Source organism: Nelumbo nucifera, chromosome 2 (genome assembly GCF_055504915.1).
Source record: "Nelumbo nucifera cultivar China Antique chromosome 2, China Antique-T2T, whole genome shotgun sequence".
Lineage (NCBI taxonomy): Eukaryota > Viridiplantae > Streptophyta > Magnoliopsida > Proteales > Nelumbonaceae > Nelumbo > Nelumbo nucifera.
In genome coordinates, this window is record NC_142650.1 from 21,381,530 (window position 1) to 21,392,100 (window position 10,571).

At 40.7% G+C, this 10,571-nt stretch overlaps 2 protein-coding genes across 3 annotated transcripts; one reads left to right on the plus strand and one right to left on the minus strand.

Annotated features, from left to right (window-relative positions):
• Positions 1-3,433: 3,433 nt before the first annotated feature.
• On the plus strand, positions 3,434-6,489 carry LOC104595140 (uncharacterized). 2 transcript variants are annotated; one of them, XM_010255736.3, is made up of 4 exons: positions 3,434-3,826; positions 4,342-4,786; positions 4,963-5,078; positions 5,860-6,489. In XM_010255736.3, exons 1-4 carry the CDS (start codon positions 3,523-3,525, stop codon positions 6,279-6,281), a joined length of 1,287 nt encoding a protein of 428 aa, XP_010254038.1. In that variant the 5' UTR covers positions 3,434-3,522; the 3' UTR covers positions 6,282-6,489. The 2 variants fall into 2 exon arrangements, with proteins under 2 accessions (XP_010254038.1, XP_010254040.1); XM_010255738.2 differs by having other exon boundaries at positions 3,686-3,826; positions 4,346-4,786; positions 5,860-6,439.
• Positions 6,490-6,668: 179 nt separating this feature from the next.
• GULLO3 (D-arabinono-1,4-lactone oxidase family protein) lies at positions 6,669-8,930 on the minus strand. The gene is made up of 3 exons (XM_010255739.3): positions 8,045-8,930; positions 7,723-7,978; positions 6,669-7,622 (listed from the first exon to the last, which is right to left on the minus strand). The coding sequence occupies exons 1-3, from the start codon at positions 8,708-8,710 to the stop codon at positions 6,805-6,807; spliced, it is 1,740 nt and encodes a 579-aa protein (XP_010254041.1). The 5' UTR covers positions 8,711-8,930; the 3' UTR covers positions 6,669-6,804.
• Positions 8,931-10,571: the final 1,641 nt, after the last annotated feature.

The window sequence follows — 10,571 nt, forward strand, 5'->3', positions numbered from 1 at the left end:
GCCATGATTGTTTATTCCAAAAGTACCCCTAACATTTCATATATAAAGACAAAATTGACCAAATAGAACCAAGTAGAGTGGTTGCTCATGTTTATTAGGGTTAGAAACGGTATTCTTATTTTAAATTTATTTTGATTAAATTTATTCAAATGGAAATTAAGGTCAAAACTGTCATTTTCCACTATTATCTAATGAAAGGCCAATTAATAAAGGGCAAATTTCTTAAACTACCCTTATGGTCTAGCTAATTGACTAAGTATAACCCCTATTGTTTCTGACAATTGACTAGCTCTACCCTTACCGTTAGCATCCATTAATATTTCATCAAATCCTGTATACACATGACACTACGTGATGTATATTTTTTTAAAACCCAATTTTACCCTTCTCCCCTCCCCCTCTCCTTCTCCCTTCTTCTTCTTCTTCTTCTTCTCAAGCCCTCTCTCTCTCTCTCTCATTTGAGAGCTCGATCTGTCTGTCGATATCCCCACAATGAAATCAATGAACAGGAAACCTAACCTATTGAGTGCAAGATATGTTTGGGTGAGTTGAACCTTACTAGAAACCTCCCCTCAAAACCATCGCTCTAGTAGGCCAGAATCCCTCAAATGCATCGTTCCCCTCTCTCTCTACCAGCAACACTGAACACCCCTTTCATTCTTTTTTTTTTTTTTGCTTTTGTTTGTTTAAGATCAATCACCACTGTCGCTACAACTTCTAGCAACAACAATATTCCCATGAACTCTCCTCATCACCTATGAAAGAGTTCTAGCAGTAGCGCCTGTATAGCCCAGGTGAGTAGAGTTATTCACGGGTCGGGTTGGACCGGTTTTCTAGTCTTTTTTCAACCGACCCGACCTGGTCGGGTTACCTATAGATCAAACCAAAACCGACCCTCTATTAAGTAAAACCGACCTAATCAGTTTGAGTTGGTTTGGGTTTCAACCAACTCCAAGCTTGCACAATGCACATGAAGTCAAAGTGTTAATATTAAATATAATATTTCAAAATATATATTTAAAACCAAAACATATATACAAATATATCGAAATATACATTTTCTAATTTTTGGAAATATATATTTCGGAAATATATATCTGATATATTTCAGAATATATATTTATTATTTAAAACTAAAATATCTATATTTAATAGATATTTTTTAAGAATATATATTTTTTCACATAACTCGGTTTGGTTCGGTTTGGTTTATTCATCTTTGCAACCCGAAACTGACCAGTAATGAAGAAAAATCGGCCAACTCGGGTTGGGTCGAGTCAGGTTGGTCGATTTGGATTTATTTGTGAACCCTACAGGTGAGTATCTCTCAGATCTCAGATCTAGGTTCATTGTAGATCTGAGAGATACTTAGTAGATTTGGGCACCTGTTCGAAAGTTCTGAGATCTCCAACCTCTCTCTGCCGATCTTGGGAAGCTTCTTCTTTACAACAGGGGCCTTCTCGCCCTTCTTCTCCTTTGCTAGCTTTTTTTCTACCTTGGTGCAATGGTGCCATTGAAATGTTTGAAAATTTTCACTGTCACATTGTTGTTCAAAAATTGCAACGACAACCATCGCATGCGAAGGTGATGGTGCACTGTCTTTGTTCTCGGATGCTCTGTTGATCTCCAACCATTGCAATGATAATCGTCTCCGTTATGCCTTAAAATGAAGGTAAAAAAGTAATTATAACTTTCGCATATAAATTTGACTTAAGGGCAAAATAGACATTTCATTCCTCTTATCAATATTTACAACAATGGTAATTTTTGGAAATAATAGGGATAACGTTAGACAATAGTCAAATAGTAGGGATATACTTAGTCAATTAGTTAAACCTAATGAGGGCAGATTTGGCCCTCCAATGACATTGTGACACATGACATCTCAGAATAGTTAGATGACACCTAGACACCACCCAAGTGATGATTTGGAGTCCTAGATCGTGGCTCGTCTTTACCTCGACCTCGCGAACAGCCTTTATTGCCGATCTGACAACCTACCTTCACGCCGACCTAGCGACCTCGACCACAACTTAGGTTGGCTTGTAGCACCTCGTCACTGGCCGAAGTGACCTCAACGCGAGGAGCAACCTCCCTCGAGGGCTTGCCGACCTGACTGGGGACTAGGCGGTGACCTGCGATATGTGCTCGCCGACAAATTTGGCATGCATATCCCGACGCTCCCAGGTTTCTCGGAAGTTGGCCCACGTACTGAATGTTCTGGAGGATGGTCAATGTGCATGGTGGTTACCTTCGAGGATGTCGGACCAGTTAGGCACGACCTCTCAGAAATCTCGGATGTAGTGCATGAGGCCCAAACCAAACAATGCCTATATAAAGGCACCAACCCCAATGGCACAAGAGAGAGGCGAGTAAGCACATACTTTATGATTTTTTAGCTCGCGATCTACTACAAGAGTACTAACTTAATCATCGGAGCGACCTCGCCGAGTTAGCCACCCCGGGTCCTCTAACATTGATTCCTTGCAGGTTTCTTTGAAGAGCTACCTAGCTCAGCAATCAACCCAACTCGACAGCCAATCTACCCCCAGCTCGGTCTAGTCAACTCGACATCCAAGTCCTCATATAGAAAAAATCATCCACTTCAGCATTTGAGTCATTGGCCACTTAGAAATAGTCCGAGCAACAGGGTACTGCCCAAAAGTCCTTCATCAAAACCAAAGGGGTAGTTTAAGAAATTTGCCTTTAAGTAAATTGATTGAAAACCATAGGAGGTATTTTAGTAAAATGCAAACTATAAGAGGTGCTTTAGTAAAATGCAAAACATAGGAGGTGTTTTAGTAAATACATGCATGAAACTATTGTTTTAGTAAATGACCCATAATTGTTTTCAAATCAATTGGTCATGTTTTTGTGTTTGAAAATCAGCAACAAGAAAACCGATTCACATCAGTGAACACCCCCTTACTAATCCAATGCCATGTGGCTAGCTTATTGCTCCATTTGGGTGTCCACGTGGCTAACTTAAGAGTCCATTTGAGTGCATTGCATGAGACTGGATCTGCTCCTCACATCTAGCGCCTCACACGCATATCCTATCATGCACTGGGAACATCTCCCCAATTTATTAGTTATTATTCACGGGAGATGTTCTCAATGCACGGTGGATGTGCATGTGAGGCGCCCATTTGTCAGGAGCATATCCCCCTTCGCATTGCATATTGAGTGATGGGATCTGCTCTTCACACATGAGCGCCTCACATGTACATCCACCGTGCATTGGGAACATCTCCCGTGAATAATAACTAATAAGAACGGGAGATATTTCCAATGAATGATAGGATGTGCGTGTGAGGCGCCCATCAGGCGCCAATTGTGAGGAGCAGATCCAGTCTCTAGAGTTGAAACTTGAAAGCTGATTCCTTGCGCTAGCACTCACGTGATCCAATTTAAAGCCCACCACTGCAAGTACAACCAAGGCTCTTTCTGAATTTTGACGGTGTCTTGCGTTTTCTTATCGAACTATTCATACTCAGCTCCTCTCTTTGCTCCTTGAAAAACATGCTTGAGAGAGTGCTCTCGACGCGCAGACCAACGCAATTTAGCGAAGAAGGAGATGAAGATGACGAATCGAAGACGAGAAAGAACGTTACCTTTGCCATGAGAGCGACGAAGCAGATGAGCAAGATTGGGTTTCTATGGCCATTCCTCCTTCTCTTTCTTCTCCTTCTTGTTATCTCTGTCGTTTCCCATTCTCGCAACATTGTCTGTGTCTCTTCGTATGGTACCGAATCCTATTCTCGGATGAGCTTCTTCGGCATTGACGGCCTTGATTCTGATTTCGGATCCCTCGGTGTGCCCTGGTGTAAGCATCTCTGGCTTTGATCTCTGAATTTCGATACCCACATTAGGGTTCTTAGTCAGATTAAAGTTGATACTATGTGATTTTATTAATTTCCCTCCCTAATTATAAGAAAAAAATTTTCCTGCCTATCTCTCTTGAGGATCTTGTATGTTTCTTGCGAGCAACATTTGATTTCTACCATTGCATTTTGTCAGATCTGAGAAGACGTTTTGCTGCATTCTTGTTACTTATTTAGTGCTTAGGTCTCTTATCTGGAGTCTGGACATTAATTCCCGAGACTCGAATACTCTGGTTGAGTCTCTTCTTTTGTAGGATTTTGATGTGGGAATGAGAAGATTCATTGTGATTTTCATGTTTTAACTTGATTGGTTGGTTCTTGGCTGGGCCATGTGTAGCTCAGTGATTTCAAGTAGAATATTAGTGGGAAAATTTTGAAATTTATTCAACTTAATGGGTTGAATTCCCAGTATTGAACTCTTAATTTACGTCCATTTAATTCGCATCACTGGAAAAAGGCAGATCGAAACATGGACGAACGGTTGAATGGACATCAAAAGACTTGCTCCAGGGCTTGGAAGAGTTCGTTCCAATCTATGAGACCCGTCCAATCAAAAACAACATGTATGGAATGGGATTCGACCACAGCTTTGGCCTTTGGTTCATTGCTCGATGGCTGAAGCCAGATCTGATGATCGAGAGCGGTGCTTTCAAGGGGCATTCCACTTGGGTTCTCCGACAAGCAATGCCAGACGCACAGATACTGTCGCTTACACCCCGGCACCCGGAGAAATACCTGAAGAAAGGACCCGCTTATGTTGACCCAAATTGCACGTACTTTGCTGGAAAGGATTTCATAGATTTTGGAAGTGTCGATTGGGAGAGCGTTATGAAGAAATATGGGATTACTGATCTCAATCGCGTTCTGGTCTTTTTTGATGACCATCAGAATGAACTAAAAAGGTATATGCTGACCTGTGTCTGAATTTTGGGAAGTTTTCTCGCCTTTATGCACCACCTTGTATATAACTTCATGTTTAAGTTACAATCTGTATGTTGGACATGTTTATCTTTCATTCTTTGCCTCTTTCAGGAATTGTTAATTGGTGAATGTTTTTTCTTTACACTTGAGTGGATAGACTTAAGCAGGCACTGAAAGCGGGCTTTCGACACCTTGTCTTTGAGGATAACTATGACACTGGAACTGGCGACCACTATTCCTTGAGGCAGATTTGTGATCAATTCTACATAAGAGGTGCATATTATCTACTCTTAAATTAGGCTATATATGAAGTGTACACGCCCTGGTTCCCTTATTTTGTTTGTACTGGCCTTCTACATACCCGAGAATGAGAACCCTTGCCTCCTGTGCATGCAACATGCTTGGTCTTTAAGATATCTTGTAATCTTAGGTACTTAGGACCTTAATGTAGGGAAACAGAACTTTCCCATTTTCTATATTTCTGAACAAGTAGAAAGAAGACAATTGACAAGACTATTTCCGTAAGCAATTTATTGTCAAAAATCAGAATTATATATTTCTTAAACTTTGTTTTAGGTTTCTATGACCTATCGGTTTAAGAAGCTTCATGGAAATTGGAAACAAATCATGCTTCTTTAAGTGCAAAAGGTCCATCTCTGCATATAAATGAAATTATCCATCTATTTGACCTTCTATTAAGGGGAAAATAAATAAACAAAGCTTCTACAAATTTTCCTTTCTAATAAGAATAAATGAATAAATAAAGAAATAAATAAACAACAAAGCAAAACAGACACACATGGAAGATCAATCATCCCAAACATGGGTTTACCAAAAAAAGAATCCCAAACATGGATAATTGGATCTGGATGATGGCTTTCATTAAGGGGGAAAACAGTGGTGCAAGCTCCTAGTATCTTCTAGTTCAACTTAAATATTTTATGTTTCGAAACCTTTTTTCAAATAGGTATACACTGAAAGATTAGCATGGCATTGTAAACATGATTTTAAAGTTTGAATATTGGGTTGTATAACTTCATTTTGCATCTTCCAGGTGGTGGCCACAGTTGTTTTGCAGATAGTGATGAAGCTAGGATTAGGACGAAAAGAAAGAAGTTCTGGGAGAAGGCTGTAGACATAGAGGAACTATGTGGACCAGGGGAAGCATGGTGGGGTGTAAGGGGGCAGATGCGGGATGATTTCAACCATAGCAATAAGGCAATTTCTTATGCTGAACATTTCCAGAACAGCAGGTTTGTGGAATCAGTGCTAGATGTCTACTGGGAACTTCCTCCGGTGGCAGGTCCTTCCCTTACTCATCAAACAAGATATGATCCCGCCCGCGTGCAGACTCCTCTTGTTGAAGATGGAAGATTTGGTTTTTTCCAGAGGCTTGGTTTAACAAGGCTTGAGACGTCTGTATTCAATGGGTACACTCAGATGGTGTATCTTGAAATATCTCAGCCTGGGTCTTGAATCTACAGGATTAAATGACAAAATTTTTCTAGCTACCTGGTGCAAGGAATCCTAGGTCTTGATATTCCACATTTTTCTTGCATCGCACATGTGAAGTTAGAATGTTGTATACATACAAATTTATATTTTATTTCAATGGATTCAGGGTTTCACAATCATTTCCTGGTTTAATGTTGCAAATGAACATTTTAGTTACTGACCATCAAAAGAGCTTTTGATTGCCTACTGAAATGAAGTCTTCTGCTTGATTAGCCTCTCAATGGGACTTGAATATAGCTCAGTTGTATATTTTAGCCCGTTTAGCCTCACTACCAAAATCAATCATAAGCCGAGTCAGAACTCAATTGAAGTAACCTAACCTGTTCAAATTCAAAAACAACTATACTAGGCATTAGTGATCCCCATCTTATTGCTTGAACCAAATTAGTTGTTTTATTGTTTCTCATATGCATAAATAACAATTTCCTACAATTTACTGACAACTTTTTATGCGTCAGAGCAACAACAACAAATCCCACTGGATCTATTTGTCCTTGGAAGGAGGCGAGTAACAGCAGACTCGAGCTTCTTTATACACAAGGCCTGGTTTACAGAAATATCCCTTGCCTGGGTTGCAGTGACTATCCTCTGAACATATGCATTGCCCCTCCAGGGCGCAACCATCACCGTTAGCTGCTGCTTTACCAAAAAGTATCTCGTCTGACCAATCACTAGAGAACATGTTTTCAGGGTCTAATTGCTTTTTCGCCGCTAGAAATCTACTGAAGTTGGGGTACTTCTGTTGCACGCCCAAGAATGCAAGGTTCCTGTTCTTGGCCCAGTGAGGTTTAGCCCCATACTTGAAGAATGCCATCTGCTCCACCTCCTCCCAAACATCCTGGTTCAGCCTCGGTGTTGAAGCCTCGTCAGCTCGATAATAGTTGAAATCAACCACAACAGAATCCTCAGCCTGTCCCAGATATGCCTCAGAAGCCCTGATGAAACGTATCAAGAATCCGTTGTAGACGTCTAGCCCGCAGAAGTTTTCTGGTTTCAGGTCCCTTAATTTCTTTACATCACGAATGAAGTCTGCAAATCTTGATCTGGGAAATATTGCTGTTGTCTCGTAAAAGAAGAGTCCTTTGATTCTTGGATCCCAAGCGCATGTGCTTTGAGTGCTCTTCTCAGACGAGTATAGACAAGAACCAGAGGTCTGCATTTTACCCTGATGGCCCACAACTGGGTAGCCTGTGAAGATCAGATTATTCTTCAAACCATTGCCAACTAATTTCTTAAATGCTACAACTGAAGCCGCCATCCTGCACTTTCCATTGACGTTCTGTGCGGTCTCCAGAGCCTTCTCTGTGTTTTCAGGTGTAAGATTAACAATTAAATGTATGTCCCCGAGAATGTCTATAGAAGAATTCAAAGGAGGAAGCTGGATTTCAGGGACAAGAAATACCTATTGCTCTGACTGCAGCGGAAACCAGAACAGAGTTGGACTGGAAGCCAATGAAGTCGTTAACCCCATCTCCGAAGCTGTTCAAGGGGACTCGATCATCATACCTGTAAACTGCTGTATATCTTGATGGGTACCATGTAATATCTGCGAATTCATGCTTCTTGGCAAGATCCATGAATTCATCCTCAAACCCAGCATCGTCTATGAAGTTATTGGTAATGCTTCTTTTGAATCCAGGCTCCAATGCGAGTTTTACCTGTATATGTGTTCATTTCAGACGAGCAACTTTGATTCAGGTGAGAACAAGACGGGCATCACTCACCTTTGAGATAACACCCAACACTCCTAAAGAGAGTTTTGCTGCATTGAAAAGTGGATCGTGAGAATCGAGTCTAATAATCTTGGCGTAGCCCTCAGATTCTGTGGCAGGAACCACGAGACTGAGTCCGACGACATGATCATGGACAGCGCCTCCCTTTCCCCACCACGAGCTCCCATGTGCCCCCGTGCTTATGAGCCCTCCCACACTGACGCCCTCCCAGTAAGGAGACGCCACTAAGCTCAATCCCGCTTCTTCCACCTTATCAATCAGGCGACGAAGTGAGACTCCTGCGTCTGCTGTGACGGTCAGATCCGCACTGCTCACCTGGATGGTGGAATCGAGCCTTGCTGTGCTTATAAGAACTGCATTTCCTGAAGGCGTTCCTGGGCATGCCAGCTTTGGGATGGTGTGTGAAAAGCCGCTCACTGCTTTCACCTTGAACTTCCTCTGGTTGGCCTGTGCCACGGCCAAACGGAGCTCTTCCTCTGTCGTTGGGTAGCTGACACCCGAAATCCAACAGTCCTGCCGGTCACCCCACACGCCGTAGGAGTTGTGAAGGATGCAACCAGTTGAATTACATTGAATCGGGGGTGGTGGCGGCATGGCGTCGGTGCCGAGAAGGGTGACCAGAAGCAGGCCAAGAATGAAACATTCTGTGCCAGCCATGAAAATCCGGTGTCGCTTCTTGTCCTATGTCCTATCTCCTATGTAAGATAAAGCTTTGAAGGGATATATGAGAAATTTGGGAAGATTGCTTGAATTTGACACCAAGATAGGGAGAGGACTGCAATGACATAAAGTTCGACGCTTTTGGGAGGGGAAAGCATGAATGAAATTAATTACTCAAACAAAAATAAAAAATAAAAATTGGAGTCATTGAAGCGTATTCATTACCTTCTTCAACCGGACAACGGATTAGAGTGCACGTCTGGTGCCAATAAATTTTGGCCAGGATGTACAGGTCGGGTTCAGTACGGGTTCGACTAAACCCAAATCCGACCCTAATCCGACTAAATGAAGAGAGGCTAGGGCTGTTCACAAATAAATTCAAAACAACCAACCTGGCCTGACCCAACCTGATTTGACCGGTTTTTCTTCACACCGGTCGGTTTCGGGTTGGGAAGATGGGTAAACTGATAATTCGGGTTGGAAATATGGGTAAACTGATAATTCAGGTTGGAAAGATGGGTAAATCGATAATTCAGTTCGGTTTCGATTTTCATACATGACAATCGAAACCGAACTGATTTATCTATAAATAAATTCTCATTGAAATATTATATATAATATGTGTATCCTGAAATATATATTTCAATTTTAAATGTATTTCCAATAAATATATTCTCACTGAAATATAATATATAATATGTATATTTCAGTTTTAAATATATTTCCAAAAAATATATTCTGAAATATTATATATAATATGTACATTTCTGAAATATATATATATATATAAAAGCTGAAATATATATTTCGGAAATGTATATATTTAAACCAAAACCGACTAGATCTTTAGGTAACCCGACCAAGTCGGGGTCGGTTGAAAAAAACTAGTAAACCAACCCAACCTGACCTGTGAACAACCCTAAGAGGGGCTATGGATGCAAACGGATTGGATTGGATCGGATTCGAATATGCAAACAGATTGTATATTCAAATTCGATCCAACATTGATCATGTCGGATCCAATCTAATCCAAAGATAGACTCGATTTGAATTTGAATTCTATTGGTAAGGATCTTCGGATTTGATCCGATCCAACTTGTTTTCTTTAAAAATTAATAAATTATTAAAAGAAAAAAAATAAAATATACTAAGTTAAATAAAGTAAAAATAAAAAATATAAGTATTTTTAATTATTTCATCATATATATACATGTTTTTTTGTAATAAATAAATAACACATATATATGCATTATATATATATATATATAATATATGGGATCGGATCTTCTCGGATTTGATAGGGGTGATCCGATTTCTGATCCGAACTCGACCAAATAGGATCAGATCTCGAATCGATCCATTTGCACCCCTAAGAGGGCTACCGAACCTCCCCTAACCCGTGTGCCTCATATATAGCTTAGGGTCATCTACTAGAACACCCCAATAGTTTCACAGACTTACTTAAACCTATCATATAGTTTGCATTTTACTAAAACACCCCTTATAATTTGCAACATATTTCCTTAATTGGCCTTTCATTAAGAACTTTTGTTTTGCCATGTGAAAATATTATGGGCCCGGGCGTAGGATCTCGTCACGGGTCGGTCCACGGGGAGAACCTCTTGCTTTCCCTTGCGCCTTCTCTTGCGTGCCGAACCTATTGTGGAAAACCGAATGGGTGATTTGTCTAAGAGACCACCCGAACTCTCCTAATGGGTGATTTGTCCAAGAGACCACCCGAACTCTCATCACTCTTCTCTTAATTGGAAAACTGAATGCCTTTATTTCAACTCACAGCTCCTTAAATAGGAGATTACAAAAGGGGGTTCCTTGTTGGATTTGACTAGGCTAGGGTAAT